Source organism: Oryza sativa, chromosome 9 (assembly GCF_034140825.1).
Source record: "Oryza sativa Japonica Group chromosome 9, ASM3414082v1".
Taxonomy (NCBI): Eukaryota; Viridiplantae; Streptophyta; class Magnoliopsida; order Poales; family Poaceae; genus Oryza; species Oryza sativa.
Window position 1 is genome coordinate 13,938,867 of NC_089043.1, and position 22,928 is coordinate 13,961,794.

A 22,928-nucleotide genomic window follows, 5' to 3' on the forward strand; every position below is an offset into this window, starting at 1 on the left:
AAATGATATGAAAAGAACAAAAAATTGACGAATGGTCAAACACGTACTAAAAAGTCAACGGTGTCACATATTTTGAAACGGAGGGAGTATTACAAACTTAAAAAATGTTTTTTTAATTTATTTTAAAATAAGTCTTTATAAAAAGTTTTTGAAAAAAAAATCAGCAGTTTAAGATTCATGCTTAAGAAAAACGAGATAGTAACTACGAATAAAGTTAGTGTAGCTTAACTACACTCTGGTGGTGAAACATATTCGTATGAGTTCAAATTCTAAACTTGACACGGCTGTTCGTATTTACGGGTAATTATTCTTTCAGTGATAGACGACGCATCTGTGTCAAAAATAAGACTTCTGTGGTGACTTTATGATACTCAAGATATACCGGCATAATTTTCAGATGTGTTTACAGAGGTAATAGGCACATCTGGTGACACCATGAATATGCGCGCGTTTATATGAGTGGATATGTTTATTGTGTTTCGAAGAAAAGAAAGGCATGGGCCAAATCAAGGAGCTGATTCATCGAACTGAGCCAAACATCCACTACTAAAAAAAATTCGTTGACGGTTAAAATGGGTTTTTGTTGGTGGCTGATTGTATCGCTAGCGACCAAAGGCTAGTGAAAATAATGCATTTGCGCTGACAGGGCAGTTGGCCGCTAGCGAAAATTGATTTCCGCTGGCGACCACGCTAAGACGGCCGCTAGTGAAAATCGATCTTTGCTGGTAGCTAAGCTAAGATGACCACTAGCGAAAATAAGATTGTGTTGACGGCAATGTTAAGATACCTGCCAGTGAAAACTTTTTTCTAAGAACAAAATATTGAAAATCCAAGTCCGGAACAGCTAATGAGAAACACAAATTCCAATCACATATCATAATCCCCCGTCACAAATCCCTAATCCCCTAGTCGCCAGTTCCCGTCGTCGAGCTGCAGACGTCGCCGTGGCTGCCACGATTGTTGTCGTCACCACCCGCCGAAGCCCACGCTCGAGCCGAATCGCAGTCACCGGGTGGCCCTGACCCGTCGCTTGCCGAATCTAGGAGAGAGGAGGGGGTTGGAGGAGCCCGGTTGTTGTCGTCGTGGCAGCCGCATCCAGATCCACCTCCTTGACCGCTGTGGAGGACTGCTCACGCCCCCGCCACCTGAGCACCGTCCGCCGCCGGATTAGCCCCCACGATACCTCCCACCACGACGAGGGGAGGGGAGTGGGGCAGTCGCCGCCGTCCGCGAGCTGCATGCACAAGTAAACCTTTCATGGATCCACGCACGTCTTGAAACCACAACACTGTCTATACACGTAAACCTTTGGTGCGTAAGCATGGTGTGATAGGATGTCAAAATCGCTTCCTCTTATTTTCATCGATTAATTTGAGTACCAGTATACCACCAATCGAGCCATCAGCTCCAAGGGCGACGACGTCTTTACACCATGTTGCTAACAATCTAGTATACTATATGATTCCCCGTATTTTGCTGCGGAAATTACAAAGCAAGTTTTAAATATATTTTTTCAACAATCAATCTAGGAGTAAAAAGAAAAAATAAAACGTCAGGGTTTATAAGTACTTATTGTTAAACAAACAAATGATATCTACACTTTAATGTTGAACATGTTGATAAGTAAATATTAAATACTATAAAAAATAATATGTATATTTGTTAAGGGCCCCTTTGAATCACAAGAATGAAAAAACGGAGGAATAGGAAAAACATAGGATTCTGACAGGAATGTAAGTGTAAAACAGAGGATTGCAAAACACAGGAAAAACATAGGAATGACCGTTTGATTGGACCACAGGAAAAACACAGGAATTTGAGGAGAGATAAAGACTCAAAGGATTTCTTCCATGAGGTTCTACCTCTTGTTAAAATTCCTCCAAAACTTGTATGGGAAGAGGCATTCCATAGGAATTTCATATGATTCCATAGGGTTCATTCCTTTGATTCAAAGGGCTTTGTAGGAAAAATTCCTATAGGAATGAAATCCTCTAAAATTCTTATGAATTTTCTTTGAATCAAAGGGGGCCTAAAATATTATGGAATGATATGATAGGTGATGATTGGATATGCTTGCATGTTGATTTGTAGAATTAAATAGATTGTAGATGATGTTGCGTGCTTGCATGAGGTTAAATATGTATTATTGCTAGCAGGTGATCTTATCAAAAAGAAAAACAAATGATACCTGCACTTTAATGTGGAACATGTTGATAAGTATATGTTAAATCTCTACTATTACTTTGTTGGTATTTTGGTACGTCATCCGTATTTGAGTCAGTTTTTAAATTCGTTCGTTTTTAAAAATACAGATCTGTGTATGAGTAGGATTTTAAATTCGTGTAGTTTTCGAAATACAAAATAAGTCGTATAAGAAATTTCTTTAAAAAAAACTTGCATGCTAACTTGAGATGAAAGTCAGACTCCTAATTGTAGCTCATAATTTTCTAAAAAAAAATATCCAAGCGAATTTCCATAGTGAATTTTATCGGTTTTTAAGTTCGTTCGCTTTTGAAAATACAAATCTATGTATGAGTCAGATTTTAAATTCGTTTAGTTTTCGAAATATAAAAGAAGTCGTATAAGAAATTTCTTTAAAAAAAACTTGCATGCTAACTTGAGATAAAAGTAGGACTCCTAATTGCAGCTCATGATTTTCTAAAAAAAAATATCCAAGCGAATTACCATTGTAAATTTCATCCTAGTTAAACTGTATATAGTGGAAATGATGTGATAGGTGATGATTGGATATGCTTGCATGTTGATTTGTATAATTAAATATATTGTAGATAATGTTGCATGCTTGTATGAGGTTAAATATGTATTATTGCTAGTGGGTGATGATGGCATGGTTGCATGTTAAGCTTTGGAGTTAGTGGGTTGCAACTTTATAGAAAGTATAGATTGCTAAGTTCTAGTAGTATTATAACGTACTTCCAATCTTCCATATCTATAGCCTATAGGCTAGCTAGTGATCCGCAACGACAACGAGGAGTTGTCGAAGCGAAAGTCGAAGGAGGAGTTGTCTATTGGTATCAAGGAGGAGTTGTTATCAAGGAGGAGTTGTTCATTGATAAGCAGTGATTCATTTTGAGCAACAACCCCAGCCACCCCCTCGTCTTTAGTTTCGGTGAAGACGAGTATGTCGGCTGTGAGGTGCAAGGGGACGGTTTATCGGAGCTCTAAGTTGACATGGACAAAGCTATCGAGGAGGTGATGGCAGAGGCCATGAATTCCATGAACGTGAAGGCGACCGAGCAAGCGGTCGCCGAGGCCGGCGCGGAGGCAGAGGCGAACACTGTAGTAGGCTTGGATGCCGAGGTCTTGGAGACGGTGGCGGAGGCAAAGGCCTTGGAGACAATGGCGGAGGCAGAGGCCTTGGATACAACAGTAGAGGGCGACATGGTGACCATCGTCTCTCGCCCGTCTGGCTACCCAAAGGCTACAACTTCGGAGGAAGCATCACTAGAGAAGCATGGTGCGTAGGTTAGGGCAAATAGGAATGCATTGCATGCCATTGGGCAGTGAACGACACCTTTAGTTAGTATTCGTACCGGTATACTACTACTAGTAGTAAGTCATATTATTAAAGATTTAGATCTATTGTTTTTGTTTTTCCCGAAGTTCAACTACAAAATAGTTGTTATACCGATGCTATCTGCTCGATCTCCTCGATGATATCCCTTCTCTTTTGTACTACTACTACTCTAATTTAAAATACATTGTATGATAGGCTCAACCATGGTAATTATGCTTTTGCTTATAAGCCAAATTTGGATTTTAGTTAAATCTTAACCTTGAAGATGAATTGGTAGTGTATTTATCGTACTTTATTTTACATCATGTGTATCGCATGATTGCCCTATGGTTACGTACCCTATTGCCGCTAGCACTGTTCATATCGAGAGGTTCATGGGTTACGTGACATCGGTTCGTATATATTGGTGCCGAATCGAGCACATCGTCATTTACGCAATAGTCGCTGTGGGTATAGTACGTTGTTTGGGTTTTTGACTGTATTATAGTCGATTGTGATTTGGTGTAGGCTGATGTGAGTAATTTTGATTCGAATAATCACGATTTTACTGATTTGACAAATCACAATTCACCTCCCGCAACTAAAGTACTCCTATTGGAGTAGGAGTAATTTTCTACTCCTAGCCAGTTAAGCTGACATAAGAAGCGGGAGTAGTTCTCTTCAGAGTATTTCATTCTGGGACGTTCTCCCTTAAATTTTTGGCATGCGTACGTGGCAATATAGGAGTATAAATTACTGCGTGTGTGGAGTAGGAGAGAGAAGCTTCCACAACAATAAGATCAGGAAAAACAACCATATTATTACTAGTGCTGGTGCCCAACCTCCCAGATCGAATCAAGCTTGATGCGTCGCAACACTCCACTGTCTAATCAAATGAGTTGCAATGTTGTAGGGTGCAGGCATTGATTAGACTTTTACTTCGCGACACAGAGAACAATGCGTTGCACCTCTGGACAAATGAACATCAATATAGTAGGATAGGGTACATCATTAATTATCATCATAATTGGACTAAGAGCAAGATTAATAATGACGATGGTGTTAACAACCAAATTTGGTAATCTGAGTATCGGAGATGGTGATAAAGTCGAAGCAGAATTCAAGATGGAGATCGTTCCGCAAACAGAGTAAGAATGGACTAAAGTCCGAATCGGCTGCGACCAGGATCGACAGAGTCCAAGTTGGACAAGGTTAGCTGATTGAGCCGAATCCGATAATATGACACGACATATGTTGTCGGGTTGAGTTAATGTGCTTCATAAGGATTGCCATGTATGTATAGAGTCCTGAGAAGATAATTGTATATATTAATTAGGATATTTCATGTAATTAGGAAGGAAGCCCGCGCAGATGCGTGGGCATCTTATTTATTATGTGTTTGGAGAATTAAATCATGTCTCACCATATGCATATAAGAAATTGTATATTTTACCTCATAATAACAAAAATCTATGCCGTGAAATATACTACATACTTTAATATAAACGAAACGAATGTTTCTTATATTAAAAAATCACTTTTGTCCAAATTATGTAAACTCGCCTATTGTCACCATTACTTATTATCATTGTCGCTAGATGCCTTTTTAATAAATGAAATTGCATCTTCACCACCAAAATAAACCTAATACATTATTAATACATAACACATTTGTCTCCACTACATAACATTGTTTATGTCAACACTTATTTCTAAATCTATAAATAAATATTCTTAAAATGATGCTTCTATTGGTTAATGGGATATCACCGTTAACAATTAGATATGAATGTCGTCTCTAACAGGTGGAGCTACCAACTCTTTTTTTTCTTTGTTGCCTTGAAACATGGGTTCTGTATCGACATACTCGTGCCTCTCAAGGCTAGCGTATAATGTAATTTTAAGGCTTAATTCACTATCAACACCCTCAAAGACGATTGCATTAGTAAGTAGGAAGTTGAGCACTATTGTCAACGGTGGTCTCCACTGGGGCTACCTCGACTCAACCATATGTATGCCCCTCCTATACTTGTAAAAGCTGCTCAATGCCCTTTAGAGAAAGCAAGAATAAATGGATGTAATGAAAATAATTCTTCACATAAAAAATAGTTGTTTTCATGTTTTGTGTAGTCATAATTTGTTTATGGTATTAATCAGTACTGCCCAAATTTTTATGGTATAGATACAATATTCTCTTTTGAAATGAGTGAGGTTGATCATTAAAAAATGTATCGCTAAATAGATATATGACCGTAATCATCTTCAATGTATCATATCATCATATCATTGTTTATATTTTGACTAAGATTTATATTTTAGCTTCTAGTTTGTTTTTGTCACTTATTGTTCGTAATTGCATCATACACCTTTACTATTTTTAAAATTTATTTATTTATCAAAATTATTTACAATAACTAATTTGTTGGAGGGCACTTGCAGTCACGTCGGTGGAGTGTATATAGCATACATCTATCAATTATCACTTATGCCCGATATATTAGAGTTACTCGACTATAAAAAAAATATATTATCATGAGTAGTTTAATGCACATGTTATATGATTTTTCGTTTTTTACCAAACCAATATGGAAAAAGGTATGGATTAAGGGGTCGTATTATAGCAAAATTATTGCCTAGAAATACCAATGAAATAGTTTTGAAAAATCTGAAACAAAACATTTGAGAATCTTAGTCTCCATAAATTAAAATTAAATCATATATAATTGACAAAACATAATGTTGTTTCGCTTTCACACATGTAGATTTCAGTTAGTGTACTATATATTTGCCAAGTGATATTTGACACCACAAAATATGATGTGAAATTATTCAAAGATTATGATGAAATTAATTATTATATGTCACCTAAATTATTTGAAAATTATTATAATATTAATTATTATATATTATCTCCATGTGTTGTAATGTATTTAGCATCATAATATAACTATGATAAGTCATCAACATTTGAATACAATGGATTATAATTTCATCTTATAAATTTAAAAATAATTAAAAAATGGGTGTTTAAATATATTTATTTGATATTTATATTGATCTAGTTTAACTTGCATATTTCTAGAGTAATAAATTTGGTTTTACAGTGTAGAAAATCCTATCTTGAGAACTGTCTATATTTTTTTTGATGGTTGTACGAACATATATATATGCATTTTAATGGTATGTACGTATGTTACTTTAGTTTTTTTTTTCAAACATCCGGTAAACAGCTTCACTCGTATAAAAAGGAGATTAAAAGGAAGCGAGCTAATGTAATGTAATGGTATAAAATGACGGGTACATTAATTTAAATGGAAATCGATGGTGAAATTAAATAGTGTCACATGGCGGTTTAAGAGCGCTAGTAGAAGCAGCAAATGACCATGTTTGTAGAGTAATAAATTTTATTTTTATAGTATATAAGATCCTATTTTAAAAGGCCTCAATGGTTATATAACGTTGTATATATATATTTTCCTTTAGAGCTTTAATCGTGTGTAGATGATAAATATCCATTGTTTTTTCTAGGCGAACAGTATATTAATGTTTGTTTTTGCTTTTACAGTTTTTTTTATCGTATGTACTATGTTCTTTGTTTTTTCTCTTCGAATAAACATTACCTAAATGTATATCTTTCTTATTCAACGTACGTACATAAATATTTTCGGTAAACGGATTATCTCGAGTATAGAAAGCATATACTTTTTAAATAGATATAATTTGATGGTGTAAAATAACGGGTCCATCGATTTAAATGAAAATCGATAATGGGATTGTAGAATGCCACAGTGGTCTAGGAGCACAAAGACATCGCGGGTAAAAAGTTAGTTGTATGATTTAGATATTGTTGTTACTTAATTTTGTTAATATAAACTTTTGCTTTAAAAAGGAATTGGTGGAATACGGAAGGAATCGAAGGAAGAGAAGGTACGTAACTTATACATATACGTACGTACCTATACATATTTAACGTACTTACGACCTAGATGCTTGGTGGGGCTGGATCGATTTAGGAGGTGGATTTTTTTAAAAAGATAAATCTAATGGTTGTAATGGGTCCACCAAATTTAAAAAAAAATCAATGGTTATTTGTTGAGTGCCACATGGCGGTTTAGGAGTATTTATAGGATACCACATGGCGGTTTAGGAGCGTTTGTAGGAAGTTTAATGGACTTTTAATATATAATATAATATAAGATTTCCTTAGAGATATGTTTGGGCAAAAATCTGCCGCAAAGACTTATGGTATCTTAGAGTTTGTTAGAAATGCGAGTCGTGTCCGACATGGACGTATTTTGTAATCTCGGGTATAAATAGACCCTGAGCCCCATGTAATCAATCTAACACACGTTCAATACAATCTCGGCGCATCGCCACCCTTTTTACTTTCGTTCTGTTTCGACGAGTTCTTACTTTTGGGTTGAGCTGCATCGATTTCGATCTTCAACTAGAGGTAAAACTTGTTATGGCGGCTTGCGTTCTCGGGATTAGTGCTTCCATCTTTATGATACTCTAATCTTGTTTATGTAATTCGAGTTATCATATATCTTATGTAATCTCTGGCAATATTGTTATCTAACCGTCAATCGGCTAACGTCTGTTACTAGAAGACAGCCGATTAGGTTAAATACCGACATTGACTTAGATTACATAGGATATCTACCACTCTATAAAACATCCAACGGCTTGATTGTCTAGATATTGTCCTTCTTTTCATACTTATAGCTGCATCAGTTGAGTTTGACCTTATAAGTCGTGATTAGAGTCTCAATCTCTAGCCTGCTTTTGGTTGCCGATTAGGGTAGTATCGGGGTTTCAGCCGATCTTATCTGATTTAACTATATTTATCTTATATGCTCGATTGACATGTTAAATCTGCCCTTTATGTTAAGATCTTGTCGCATTTAAGTATATTTGGCTTTCATTTGATATATTCTACTTGCTTTAATATCTTAATATAGAGTGGTATCGGAGTATTAGCCGATACATGCTAGATCTATTTGATCGGCTATAGTATGAACATATATAGTCTCGTTGTTAGTATATATTTCGATCTAAGTGATTTATACTGTCTCGGCATGGTGACCAATCTATCCCAATCACTTGATTTAAGTATATATCGACATAAGGATTATATATTGTTAATATCTACAGCCGATCGAGTAGATTTAGCTCTTTCTTACTTATTCATGACCGCCGATCGATCTAAATATGACATCGGCTCAAAGATAAATGATACAACATCGGCAACTAGCCGATCGACTATCGTTTATGGATTTAACCGTGGTTTCTCTGTCTTTATTTCTTGTTGATTGCAGGATCAAATCAACTGGCACGCTCATACATCTAAAAGCAAGCTTTGGACCTGCACTGGAGTTAAGCAGATCTCCCAGGCCTCGTGTTTTTACATCAACAGATGGCTGGTGGTGGTAAAAAGGAATACGTCAGCAGTGGAGACAGCAAAAAGCTAGATACATACAGCAGCCGGCTATAAGCACAAGCTTCAATGGATTAATATATCATTTTTTTTAATTTGGCATGTCGCGTCACAGCCTGCTCCCGTCGCCATCGCTTCGTCCTGCTCTTTTCTATTGTTTCTTTCGCCTTGGATCTCGTGTGCAGTCGGCGACTAATTAGTCGCCGGCTCATACCCTCTCTCCTATCCTGGTCATCGATAACGTCAGCGTGGATGCACTATCGCTAGCTAAAATTTTATTGTACTTGCTCTAAGTAGTATGGAATATGATATAATATATGACTACTTTTAACGATGAATCTATACTAGATAGATAGCTAGAATTAGGTATAGGAGTAAGGTAAAAAGAACTTGAAAATGAATTAATGATTTGTTAAAGCAATTTTTCTATAGAAAATGAGAGAGTAAAAAGTTGGAAAAGTGAAATTCTTTTGTTAAAGCAACTTTGCCATGCACCAAAGGGCCCGGTGCTTAGACTTTGCGGTGAAGCAATGTGGCGGGACACGTGCGGTGACTGACAGTTGGGCCTATGGACAGTTAAATTGAAGACTTGCATCCCCTGTTCCACATGTCAGCTGGTACATGAGCCCGTCACATCTGGTCGTTTTGTTTGGAGGGACAGCGATAAGACCACCTTGTGGGATGGGCCCCCCACTTCTGCATGCACGCACTATGAACAAAATCGTTTACATATGTTAGCGACATGGACCTTGATGGGTTGAGCTCGCTTTCCATTTATGCCCCTCGCGAAGCACGGTAGGAATTGATATGTTCATGTTTGAAAGACCCATAGATTCATAGGCTCGATGTGTTTACGTGCGCGAGTCACACGCACGCGCAAACCTTTCACGACTCTACGCACGTCTCGCAAACCACAACAATGTCTGTACGCGTAAACCTTTGGTGCGTAGGCTTGGTGTGATAGGATGTCAAAATCGCTTCCTCTTAATGAGTATAAATTTAATTTTGAATGAGAAGAAGTGAGAAAAACTCTCCCTTAATGTATGCATATGGGAAATATGAGTGAATCTCATATGCATATATTGAGGGTCTGTTTGGTACAGCTCCAGCTCCAGCTCCAGCTCCACCTCTCCTAGAGTTAGAGCTCAGCCAAACAGTTTCAGCTCCACCTAAAATGGAAGCAGAGTTGAGTGGAGCTTTTTCACAAAATGAACTAGAGATGTGGAGCTGGGTTTAGGCAGCTTCACAACTTTACTCCAAACCCAATTCCTAAAGCTAAATTTAGGAGTTGGAGCTCTACCAAATAGGACCTGAAGGGATAGATGAGAAGAGTTTTGCCGGAGGAATCTATCCATCGGATGTCCGATGCCTCGAAAAATATCTGACGGTCAAATGTTGCAGTTGACCAACAAGTGAAACGTTAAGTTATATATGGTGAAACAAAAAAAATCAGCAACTGAAACATTTATATATTTTATGAAATATGGTGAAGATACACGTTGAAACATGTCGTTGTCACATATGAAACAATAAATATTAACGGATTGAAACATGCGTTTATCTTTTAATTATAACGAATACAACAATGTGATCAGATCATAGATTGGATAAGTAATTTAAGAGAAAAATCATTTTGAAACTTGCTAAAATACATATATGTATGCATGGATGAGGTAGAGAGAGTAGTAATAGGTAGTTTCAGGAATTTTGTGAAACACACTGAAGACACATATTGAAACATATCACTATCACGTGTAGGATCGAGATGTCGACTAGAGGGGGGGTGAATAGGCGATTTAAAATTAAATGACACCTAATCAAAACTAACCTAAGATGGTAGGCTCGGTGAGGGTCAACTCTAACTAAGCAACTAAGTTATGTTTTGCAAACCTAGGGTGATAGTGGCTCAATTATATCTCTAGTAAAGTAAATTACACTCCTATATCAATGTTTAGCAATCCTAGGGTGATATGATCTCAAGAAAGTCTCTAGAAATGTAAATTGCACAAATGTAAATGAGACAATCAAATGAGAAAAAGGAGACCAGAAATTTTTCACCGAGGTTCGGAAACTCGCCGGTTTCCTACTCCCCGTTGAGGCGAGCCCAACTCCACCGCTCAACCACGAAGCCACCGCACGCCCCCTTCTCAAGGGGTGAGCAAGGCGGGAGCCGGCCCACGGAGAGGACTACCCAAGCCTCGATCACTCGGGGTAGTTCTTTCTTCACTCCGAAGGTGGTGAACTCCAAACCACTCACAAACCGGCACCGGGCCTCCTTCACAATCTTCTCGGAGAGGTCACCGAGCAACTCCTTCACAAGCCGTCTAGGAGGCGGCAATCTCCAAGAGTAACAAACAATGACCCGGCGTGGAGATGATTAATCGAGTGCCACACTAGCTCTACAAATGGAAACAATGCACTTGACTCTTGGCTAGAACAACCTCAATCACTACAATGGATGAACACTAAGCTCAAAGGTGTGTGAGAGAGGTGCAAGGAGTGTATACAATTGAATTGGGTGCCAAGAGAGTCCCCTTGCTGCTGGAGGGGGAGTATTTATACTCCCACCAACCAAAACTAGCCGTTGGGGGCGAAATCCCCCAACTCAGTGCTCTGCCAGTCTGACGGGAGGTATGTGGCCGGTCAGACCGTGCTCTAAAACTAGCCGTTGTAGGGTTGTCATTGGGCCCCACTGCCTCGACTGGTCAGACCGACATGGGGTGGCCGGTCAGACCGGCCTCGGCTCGGTTAGACCGCCACCAGCTCGGTCTGACCGAATACGGCTCCGGCGGCTCGGGATTGGCCATCCCAGAGCATGCCATCCCGGCCATATGACCGGCCGGTCAGACCGGGCAACACCTGCCGGTTAGACCGGCTATGTGGCAGCGGTCAGACCGGTAGTGACCCTGCGGTCAGGCCGGCTGCATAGGCCGGTCAGACTAGCCATTAGGCCATGGTCAGACCGGCTCTGGTCAGGCCACACAGTGAATACGTAAATTGAAATATGGGGAGTCTAAATGCGAGCACACGTCTTAATGCATAATGACCTAATGTGGCAATTAAAATCATCTCTTTGCTAGGTCATTCCCCTCTTAATAGTACGGCAAAGCTATAAATAAACTACCATAATTTTGATCGCCCAACGCATCGATCAATTAAAAATGAAAACACTAGTTTATCGTCTTCTCTTCCTTTTGCTTTGTGCCGTCAATTTTAATTCATCGATAATCATCCATGCGCACACATGATGTGAACCTAACTTAAAATATATAGCTCAAAGACAACAGTTAGTCCACAATTAGTGCTTGTCATGAATTACCAAAATTAACACCGGGGGCCTAGATGCTTCATCACGTATGAAACATTTTGTTATAACGGTTTGAAACACATGTTTTTCTTTTGACATAATATAATCATGTGATATCTTATTGTAAAGATTTAATTGCAACGAATACAACGGTGTGATCGGTTCATAGATCGGATAAATAATTTAGGAGAAAAAATATTTAAAGAGATGAGGAAAGAATGAAAAAAAAAACGGCTAGGCATGTATGTCACTGTTACAGTGACAGGGGTTCGTCCAATCCACAGGCTACCGATTTGTAGTATTTTCTAAGAGCATCTCCAACAGCCTCTCCAAATCTAACTCTCCAAACACTCATATAGCCAACTCTCCATTTGATTTGGCTAGTCAAACTAGTTGTTCACTCCAACAGCCTCTCTATCTACCCTTTCTACTTTGACTCTATGACATCAGGACCCATATGTCAGCCCCTCCCTTCTTCTTTCTCCCCTTCCTTCCCCTCTTTCTCTTTTTTCTCGCGTTGGTTGGAAGCAGGCGGCGCCGACAAGCTGGGAGTGAGCGGAGGCGGTGGGTGCGGCGTGCGGCGGACGGCGGCCGCGGCCGCGGCGAGCGGGGGCCAGCGGCCGCGGCGAGCGGGTGACGGCGGGCCGCGCCACGCGGGGGGACGGCGGCCGCGGCGAGCCGGGGCGGGCGGCCACGGCGAGCGGAGGCCGGTGGCCGCACCGTGGGCGCGGGACAGCGGCCGCGCCGCGCGGGGGCCGGCGGCGGCGGCGAGCGGGGCGGCGGTTGTGGCGAGCGCCTCCTCCTCGTGCTCCTTCCGTGCGGTTGTGGTGTGGGGAACTAGGGATGGAGGAGATGGGTTGTGTGGGGCCCGCCATTGGCCAGCCAAATAGAGTGGCCAAATTTGGCTAGTGGAGGGAGGGTTTTGGCCAGCATCCGGTTGGAAAGGCTGTTGGAGCATGATTTTTAACTAGAATGTCTAAAATTTGGCTTGGAGAGTGGGATGGAGAGGTTGTTGGTGATGCTCTAAGAGCATCTCCAACAGCATCTCCAAATCGAATTCTCCAAACACCCATATAGCCAACTTTCCATCTAATTTAGCTAGTCAAACTAGATACTCACTCCAACAGACTCTCTATTAATCCTCTCCGAAATAAAATCGGACCCACGTGTCAGCCTCACCCCCCTCTTCTTCCTCTCTCTCTCTCCCCCTTCCTCTCTCTTTACTTCTTTTTCCCCTTCCTTCCCGTCGAGGCGGCCGACGCATGGCGTAGCGGAGAGGCGGCACGAGGAGGCGGAAGGCGGCGCTGGGCGGCGGGAGGCGGCGCGGGGAGGCTGCAGGCGTGGGGCGGCGGGAGGCGGCACGGGGAGGCGGAAGGCGGCGACGGTGACAACGGTTTGGGGAGCAGGGATGGCGATGGCGGCGGCGCTGGGAGGAGGGAGGCGGCGCGGGGAGGCGGCAGGCGCGGGGCGGCGGGAGTCGGCGTGGGGAGGCAGAAGGCGGCGACGGCGATGACGGCGGCGCTGGGAGGAGGGAGGCGGCGCAGGGAGGCGGCATGCGCGGGGCAGTGGGAGTCAGCGTGGGGAGGCGGAAGGCGGCGACGGCGATGACGGTGGCGCTGGGAGGAGGGAGGCGGCGGGCGCGGGGCGGCGGGAGTCGGCGTAGGGAGGCGGAAGGCGGCGACGACGACAACGGTTTAGGGGGCAGGGATGGCGATGGCGACGGTGCTGGGAGGCGGGAGGCGCGGGGAGGCGGCGACGGCGACAACGATTTGGGGGGCGCGGCGGCGGAGCTCGGGGCGAGGATACGATGGCAGCGGCGCTGGGAGGCGGGAGGCGGCGACGGCGACAATGGTTTGAGGGGCGCGGCGGCGGAGCTCGGGGCGGGGATGGCGATGGCGGCGGCGGCTCGCGACGACGACCCCGACGACGACGACGGCGCCCCGACGACCTCGCGAGGAGTACAGTTGCTGCGGGCCGGTTTGGCGAGGCGTTTTGGCTGGCCAAATCTAGCCAGCCAGCCAGCGATTTTGGCCAGGCTTGGCCATCCGGTTGACCAGTCTGTTGGACCTCGTTTTTGTGGTTGAATGGCTAAAATTTGGCTTGGAGAGGCTAGTAGAGAGGCCGTTGAAGATGCTCTAAGAAAGTAGCGAATAGCAAAGTAAGGAGTGAGCTGGTCACAAGCGTCCGACGTTTTTTTATCTAATTGGACGTTCCAACTGGAGCATTTTCGGAGTTTTGCCCTCTCGTTGGTGGGGTGCAGCAATCGTGTGATAAAGATATGAAAAGAAGAGGCGAATGTCATGGCAAGCACACAAGAAAGGATCCCAACGGGCCGCGCCGCGCTCCTCTCGCTCCCTCGCCTCCGCGGAGCTCGATTCCTAAACCCTACCTCGCCGCGCCCCGCCGCCGCCGCGGGCCGGGGAGATCGCCCTCGCCATGCCGCCGCGCAAGGACCCCAACGGGGGCGCCTTCCCCTCGGAGCCCGCCCCGCCGCAGCCGGCCAAGGCCAAGGGGAAGAAGAAGGATGAGAACAAGGACGACGACCTGGTGAGCTAGCCACCCCCCGATTCGCCGTCTCCTTCCCCCCCAACTCTCTCTCTCTCTCACGGATTTCTTTGCGTGGTTGCAGTCGGAGGAGGACCAGGCGCTCAAGGAGCAGCTCGAGCTCTACGTGGTGCGGGCGCAGGACCCCGATCCCGGCGTCCAGAAGCTCGCCCTCGAGAGCATGAGGTAACGAGGAGGATTTTCTGATGGTGTGTAACTGTATAATTCTGATAGTTCGTGATGACTTATGTTTTAGTGTGATCTGGTTTGGGTGGATGCATTTATCACACTACTTATGGTTTGGATGAGAGAGGAGCTAGCCAATTGAGGATGATCATGTCATCTAGTAGACTATAAGACTAATTAACTCATAGGTATTTTGGTTGCACTGCTTACTTGTCCTGTGCAAGAGTTCGTTGTTCTGCAAACTTACTGTCGTGAGAATTTAAAATGCGCATAAATTCGGCCCAAGCTATTGGTTTGGCGGCACATTGTTGGAGGCTTGTTTATCCTTTTGCCCTTAAATCTTGGGTACAATACTACGTAATCACAATTACCATGAGGTCATGCTTTAACTGTTCAATTTCTCCAATCTCTACTGCATCATGGTGAGATTGTTTTATCTGCTCAGCTGGAATCTCGCATCCTAGTGGCTACTGCTGCTATTGGTGGCATCACTTTGCATTATTCAACCAGTTAGTGCATACACAGTTTTCACATTTGTCTTATTGATCTCTTGTTAATGGTGATTTATGCTTAACAGGCAGGAGATCCGTTCTGCGACAAGTTCAATGACCTCTGTCCCAAAGCCTCTCAAATTCCTTCGCCCGCACTATGGAATTCTCAAGGCTTACTTTGAGACAATGCCAGAATCTGAGCTGAAGGTATCAACCAATCTTCGATCTCTAGGTTGAGTCATGGTTCAAATACTACTTGATGCTTATATGGTATTCTTCAATTATTTTGCAGAAGTATATGGCTGATATCTTGTCAGTATTGGCCCTGACAATGTCCGCTGAAGGAGAAAGAGTATGTGAAAATGCCATTCTGATGTCTTTTCCTTGTGTCAATTTCCTAGTGTTTTTTTTTAATTTGCTTGTATGCTAACTTCTGAGAATGATTTACTTCTGTAAATAGTCATACATTTTTTGTGTGTGTTTTAAATGATAGACATATAGAGTTTAACTTTTTCTCACTGTTAACTGTACAATATCAATCCTTCAAGAATTGGCTAATATGCTTTCTTTTTTTGTTTCAGGAGAGCCTCAAGTACCGAATGATAGGCTCTGAAGGTGACATTGGTTCATGGGGTCATGAATATGTGAGGTAACATCAATTGCCAGGCCTCCTAAATTTTTTAGCACTCACTTTTATTCACGAGACAGTTACTTCTTGTGAATCTTAATGGTAAACATTTATTCCTGAGATAGTTTATGATGAACTACCAAACAGTACCTTCATATCCTGTTTGACAACTTGATGTTTTTCCCTGTTATGTTTGAAGTTGAATCCTTAGGCTTATTTAGAATTTATGGTACGGTCAAATATTTAACTGTTATCAGTGTATTAAATAATATTGAATCGTAACTCAGGAAATTATAGATAAGAAGTTATTCTTTTCAGGTTTTCAAGTGCATGCTTATTTGATTAGTTGATTTAATCATTAATCAAAAGAAATGATTGGTTAGTAATGCTGCGGATTTAGGTTGTATCTGGAAATAACTTTGGAGTTTTCAGTTTTTCTGTTTCCTTTGTTTGTTATTGAGAATAAGGTTGTTGCTGTTGGAAACTTGGAATACATATGTTTGTCTTTCGAATCTAGATTGGATTTTCTAACAATGTCAATGTCTCACTTGCTAGAAACTTGGCTGGTGAAATTGCACAGGAATTCCAGAAGCGCCAGGTTGGACCCTTATCCATATCATCATATGAATTGCATAATATTTCTTCACCCCAAAGAAAGAAATATTTTAACTTTTGTTTTAATCCCTAACAAAACTTTAATTCCATTAGCAATAGGTCTTAAAGCCACAAGATAAGATCACCCTTGTTTATATTATCTAAATGACTATATTCTTTAGTTTAACATCCATTGTCTAGTCTAGCTGCTGTTGATTTTAATAACAAGTGTTTTTAAGTGATCTTCCCTCAGACCTTTTTGATTTTTGTACCCCACATCTATATTGTACTGATTGATGTATACACCATTGTTATTTGGCAAGAATTGAGATAGCTTGATTGCTTTCTTTTTTTTTGGTTCAGTTAGAAGCCCCACACATGTTTTCTTCTGTCAATTATGTTATCACATGTGTATGGACTAAGACAGTGAAAAGTTTAGGTGTGTGGACCTCATTTTTATCATCCTAACTTTGTTTTTGCACTTTGCAGGATGATGGCATGACAACTGATTCCCTGAAGGAACTGGTGGAGCAAATTGTTTCATTCCACATGAAGGTCAATTTTGAGTAGAGTCCATGGGTGTCATTTTTTAAAAAAATTTCATTGCAAATGTCTTGTTACACTTGGTGTAATGCATTAAATATTAGCAAATAAACTACTAGTGCTCGATCAATGGATGGACTGATACTGATTATCATTTATATTGCAGCATAATGCTGAACCTGAAGCTGTGGATCTCCTAATGGAGGTATGTGAAACTTCTATTTTTAAACGTATAAAAAAATGTTCCTTTGTTTGCATTAAGAGTTCTCATTATTTGTTCATTGGTTCACAACTGATGTGTGATATCAAATTACTTCATAGGTCGAAAAGCTTGATTTGCTAGTTAAGCACGTTGACTCCACAAACTACAAAAGGACCTGCTTGTACCTCACTAGTTCTTCTAAGTATGCCACTGAAATTGATCTCACTTGATTAAAGCTTAGTATTCTCTAGTTTTACTGAATTGAACTTTCTTCACTCTTTTGTGTTGGGATGCAAACTTGCAGATATCTTCCTGCTCCTGATGACATGTCGGCACTTAAAATAGCTTTTGAGATTTACATGAAATTTGGAGATTTTGCAAATGCTTTGCGTATTGCACTTCTGCTTGATGACAAGGTGGGTGAATGAATGTTATCATTCCTGTTTGCTGTCCAGTACATAATGACACTGACAAAGATTTCATTGATTTGTTAGTCTCTGGAGTTGAAGCAGATTTTTACAGCAACTGATGATTTTCACCTGAAGAAGCAATTCGCGTTTATCATAGCACGCCATGTGAGCCTCATCCCATGCACATAAACATGCAACAGAAGCAAATTTTCTATTGTGTTCTTGTCTACAATTCAGTATTATTGGTAGTCTGCATTGTTCACATTTCCTCTTTGCTTATGTGTTCAATGGTTTCTTTTTTTCCTTTGCTGAAGGGTTTAAGCACCGACATTGATGATGACATAGCTGCAGATGAAAATGAGAAGGAGGCTTTGCAGGACATAATTTCTAATATTAAATTGAGTGAGGGGTACCTTACACTTGCACGAGATATTGAGGTCATGGAGCCAAAATCTCCAGAAGACATATATAAGGTTAACTTGTTTCCCCGAAATGCTGTCTGCTGATTGCATGTATCTACTTATTTATTTGTTTATGAACTTGCTATTAATGATTAAAAAATGCATGCTAATTTGTTAGGTTCATTTGATTGATGGCCGAGGGGCTACAAGCTCCAGTCTTGATTCTGCAAGACAGAATCTGGCGGCAACATTTGTCAATGCATTCGTGAATGCTGGATTTGGCCAGGTTAGTTATGCGAATTTCATCAAAGGTTTCCAGGGCAAGCAAAGTTCTCAATGTTCTTGTTGCAGGATAAACTCATGACCGCACCATCAGATTCTTCGGGCAGTGGTTCTTCTGGAAACTGGTTATTCAAGAACAAGGAACATGGGAAAGCTAGTGCAGCCGCTAGTCTGGTAATGCAATGCAACAGCTTGGTTTATTTCCTTATACATGGCATTTAGGTTATTAGGTGATCATAGTGATGATAAAACAATCTTTTTCAGGGAATGATTCTTCTGTGGGATTCTGATTCAGGACTTGCCCAACTTGATAAGTACCTGCACAGTAATGATATTCATGTTGTTGCTGGGGCTTTGCTAGGTATTGGAATTGTTTCTTGTGGTGTGAAGAGTGACTGCGATCCGGTATGTCCATATTCTAAAACTTCTAATGCGCAAGTCTCTGTACATCTTCTAAAACTTCTAATGCGCAAGACTCTGTACTGATGTTGTGACATCTTTTCCAGGCATTTGCTCTTATTTCTGAGTATTTCAGCAGGGATGAGTCAATTATACGAATTGGAGCAATCCTTGGTCTTGGTATTGCTTATGCTGGCTCCCAGAAAGAGGAGGTCAAAATCCTTGCTCTTGGCCTTGCTATCCCACTGGTTAAAAACTATTAACCATGTGTTATTTTGTGTTAACATGGTTTCCAAACATTTCAGGTTAGAGAGAATCTTACAGCTTTTCTGAGTGACTCCCAAGTACCTCTGGAGGTCTTAGTCTTCGCTGCCATCTCCTTAGGTTTGGTGTTCGTTGGTTCTTGTAATGAAGAGATTGCACAGACAATCATATGTGTCTTAATGGAGCATAGTGAGCCAGAGCTTGCAGAGCCAATTATACGCTTGCTTCCTGTTGCCCTTGGCCTTCTATATCTTGGAAAGCAGGTAATTTGACTGTATACTTATTCATACTCCCAAATTCTACATTTATGTTTTTATTGAGGTCAAGGACCATATAGTACATATGAACACATTAACTATACAATACTGCCTTTGTACTGCTCTGTACATTGTTTCATGATTATGTCTCACAACCAGTCTCTTGTTGATTCCTTTGTTTTCCCATAATGAGTTTGATAATCTTTTGATGCTATTAAGCGATAATAGTTACCAGTTTTATGTATGCTTATCCTTGTGCATTTTGTCTATTATAATCGTTGATCTTAACTGCTCGCGGTCCACAAACTTGTAAGATGGGTGCAGTTTAGTACAATGAGTTGTAAAATGCTCAAATCAGTGCAATGACTTGTGTGTGTGTGAACCAAGGGTGAGAATAGTCCACATTTTGGTTAATCAAATCATTTGAGTGCTGACTAGGATGCCATACCAGCAAGCATGTAAATGCGTATAAGGCATGTGAGTGAACAGTAACATGCCCTCCCGGAACTTGCTTCTTTCCTGCTAGAGGCTACCTTCTCTTTGAATATTTTTTACATGACGCATGGGGCCCACTCATGCAGTGTGGCACAAATAGTGCAACCAGGGCACCGAGTTGTGAGATGAAAGATTTGTGCAGTGAGGGAGATCAATCAGGATAAAGAAACTGGAATTTCGTTTTTTCTGGGTGGAGGCACGGGATGTCCGCAATGATGACAGCTCAAGGATGAGATAACGATTATCCAAAGACAAGGCACACAACCTCATATGTATGGTGACTCATTCTACCATCATTATCAGGAATGTCAGGCACCGCTATCAATCTTCTGCAGATTTCCCTAGCAAGATAATTTCCAAAAGGCATAGGAGAACTATCCCTATCTTTTCTGGATCACAAGATTCATGCATGCATTCAGCAGCATAACGCTCCGATTCGCTAACATGGACTATTTTGGCCTTGTTCGCACGCACCATGCAAGTAGTTGAACTGGCTCAAATGTTTTTTAGTTGTGCTGAATTGCACCTACCATGTAGGTTCATGCATCCAAAGTACAATTTTACTCTTTCGGTAATTGCTATATTCTCTGGATTAAGCACTGTCAGCTGTCTTGCAAATGTAACATGCAACCTACACCGTCTGTTTTTAGCCATTTTTCTGTTTATATACTATTATACTCATTCTTGAGTACTGTTCTCAGGAAAGTGTGGAGGCGACCGCTGAGGTTTCTAAAACCTTTGATGAGAAGATAAGGAATTATTGTGACGTGACACTGATGTCGCTGGCATATGCTGGGACAGGGAACGTGCTTAAGGTGATTCCCAATCAACAGAAGAATTGTGCATGGATTATAGGATTACAATATTTTTTAGTGCCTATTTGTTTTTGACGAATCTTTCCGTTTGATTTGCAGGTTCAAAAACTCCTTGGAATCTGTTCCGAGCATCTTGAGAAAGGTGAAACCCACCAAGGACCAGCAGTTCTTGGAATCTCCCTAATTTCCATGGCTGAAGAATTAGGGGCGGAAATGGCTGTACGTTCCCTTGAACGTCTTTTACAGTATGGCGAGCAGAATATTAGAAGGGCGGTTCCTCTAGCTCTGGGCTTGCTTTGCATATCCAATCCAAAGGTATGGTACATGATTTGTTATTTTTGTAGTAACGTCAAATGTTTGTTATCTTTGTGCCGTTGCACACAATCATTCAATATATAGAATTGCTGATAAAGAATTATTCGATACCATGCCATGACAGTTAGTTTTGCACTCTGCTACATCATCAATTTCAATTCACTACTCTTGAGAATGTGCTTTGTCACACGACTACTATTTGATCCTGGTTATTCGAGGAAAAGTAGCATATTTCTAGTTAAAATTAGTAGATTGTATCATTTGGCTAGATAAATATCTCATATAGTTTTCTGATGTCTACATTTCTACCACTTGCCTGTCAATTAGGTAAATGTTATGGACACAATGAGCAGACTGAGCCATGATGCAGATGCGGAAGTTTCTATGGTTAGTAACCTCACTAACAAAACCTACCATATTAAGTTCTATGAGCATTGATATTTATTCAATCAAATTGGTACATGCAGGCTGCAATAATCTCCCTGGGCTTGATAGGGGCTGGTACAAACAATGCCCGAATAGCTGGGATGCTTCGGAACCTCTCAAGTTATTATTACAAAGAAGCAGGACATCTGTTTTGTGTAAGTTCAAATCTAAAATAAACATTTTTTATCTTTGTTTTGCCAATTATTCTGATCTCATGCTGTTGTATTCAAGTTTCATATCAGTTTTTTTCATTTGACTTTCAGGTGAGGATTGCTCAAGGTCTTGTTCACCTTGGGAAGGGTTTGCTGACCCTTTCGCCATATCACTCTGACCGGTTCCTTCTGTCCCCGTGAGTAACTTGCAAAGTTGTTGAATCTCCTTCAATCTTATTGGAACCACATTTTCTAAGAGAGTCCATTCTTCACTTTTCAGCATAGCACTTGCTGGTCTTGTGACGGTTCTGCATGCCTGCCTTGACATGAAATCCATCATTCTGGGGAAGTACCATTACATGCTTTATATCCTTGCCCTAGCTATGCAGGTATATATCTCGTTCAAAGATCTTGGTAGTGGACATATTAGCTAAACCAGTCACATGGATTCTCAGTTTTTTCTCTACTGAAACAGCCTCGGATGCTATTGACTGTGGATGAGGATCTCAAGCCCCTCTCTGTTCCGGTTTGTGTTGGTCAAGCAGTTGACGTCGTCGGTCAGGCGGGTCGACCCAAGACAATTACTGGATTCCAGACGCATTCAACGCCTGTATTACTTGCCGCAGGGGAACGAGCAGAGCTGGCAACTGAAAAGTAAACTAAAACATCTGGAGAACAATTTTCAAATTTGTCAGTTGATCTTTGCTTATGCTTATGTTCTTTCTATATGCAGATATCTTCCACTGACACCAGTTCTTGAGGGTTTTGTGATCCTAAGAAATAACCCAGAGTATCATGAAGATTAAGGGATAGATATGGCACACGCAAAATGCAGGAAGGGCCTGGAGTATTAGGAAGAGGCTTGGATCAATATCTAATTGTCACACAAAGCAATGAACAAATAGCACGATGAAGACAATGCATACTTGATACGGTGAGGACTGAGTTGTAACAAAGAGTTCAGGTATAATGGGGCCAATATGACAGGAGAACTTTGTAAGAATTAGGAATAGAATCTGTGGGTGTAATGGCATGGCCGAAAATGTTTTTGACTATACCAGAATGAAAATGACCCAAGAGTTTGTTGCCACGTCCATGTATATGCAGCCCTACTACTCGGTTGTCTGATGTTTCCTTTTTTTTTTTGAATTGATCGTTTTTTGTTTGGGTCATTTGTTACAGTGGCTCGCACTCTAGCAGCAGAAACGCTGTACTTTATGTGATGTTGTGCACTGAGTACAGATATACAGCTGGGGATATCCT

The 22,928-nt window shown here is 41.2% G+C and overlaps 2 protein-coding genes across 2 annotated transcripts; both read left to right on the plus strand.

Moving 5' to 3' along the window:
- The first annotated feature begins 3,192 nt into the window (after nucleotides 1–3,192).
- Nucleotides 3,193–13,151, plus strand: LOC136351692 (uncharacterized). The gene is made up of 2 exons (XM_066303955.1): nucleotides 3,193–3,478; nucleotides 12,793–13,151. Exons 1-2 carry the CDS (start codon nucleotides 3,193–3,195, stop codon nucleotides 13,149–13,151), a joined length of 645 nt encoding a protein of 214 aa, XP_066160052.1.
- Nucleotides 13,152–14,561: 1,410 nt separating this feature from the next.
- LOC4346741 (26S proteasome non-ATPase regulatory subunit 2 homolog A) lies at nucleotides 14,562–22,755 on the plus strand. The gene is made up of 25 exons (XM_015756998.3): nucleotides 14,562–14,808; nucleotides 14,891–14,991; nucleotides 15,569–15,689; nucleotides 15,775–15,834; nucleotides 16,064–16,131; nucleotides 16,666–16,708; nucleotides 17,194–17,259; nucleotides 17,414–17,452; nucleotides 17,569–17,651; nucleotides 17,754–17,865; nucleotides 17,944–18,024; nucleotides 18,174–18,332; nucleotides 18,439–18,546; nucleotides 18,612–18,716; nucleotides 18,807–18,947; nucleotides 19,049–19,153; nucleotides 19,247–19,468; nucleotides 20,659–20,772; nucleotides 20,872–21,087; nucleotides 21,415–21,474; nucleotides 21,555–21,668; nucleotides 21,777–21,862; nucleotides 21,946–22,054; nucleotides 22,141–22,319; nucleotides 22,399–22,755. The coding sequence occupies exons 1-25, from the start codon at nucleotides 14,698–14,700 to the stop codon at nucleotides 22,469–22,471; spliced, it is 2,676 nt and encodes an 891-aa protein (XP_015612484.1). The 5' UTR covers nucleotides 14,562–14,697; the 3' UTR covers nucleotides 22,472–22,755.
- Nucleotides 22,756–22,928: the final 173 nt, after the last annotated feature.

What these genes read in the sequence shown, in the direction of transcription:
- LOC4346741 (XM_015756998.3), top strand. Translation starts at nt 14,698, where the DNA reads ATGCCGCCGCGCAAGGACCCCAACGGGGGCGCCTTCCCCTCGGAGCCC. An exon ending in CTAGTGCAGCCGCTAGTCTG is followed by an intron (nt 18,717 to 18,806) that starts GTAATGCAATGC and finishes AATCTTTTTCAG; the next exon opens with GGAATGATTCTTCTGTGGGA. An exon ending in TCCTTGCCCTAGCTATGCAG is followed by an intron (nt 22,055 to 22,140) that starts GTATATATCTCG and finishes CTACTGAAACAG; the next exon opens with CCTCGGATGCTATTGACTGT.
- LOC136351692 (XM_066303955.1), top strand. Translation starts at nt 3,193, where the DNA reads ATGGACAAAGCTATCGAGGAGGTGATGGCAGAGGCCATGAATTCCATG. An exon ending in AGCATCACTAGAGAAGCATG is followed by an intron (nt 3,479 to 12,792) that starts GTGCGTAGGTTA and finishes GGTTGGAAGCAG; the next exon opens with GCGGCGCCGACAAGCTGGGA.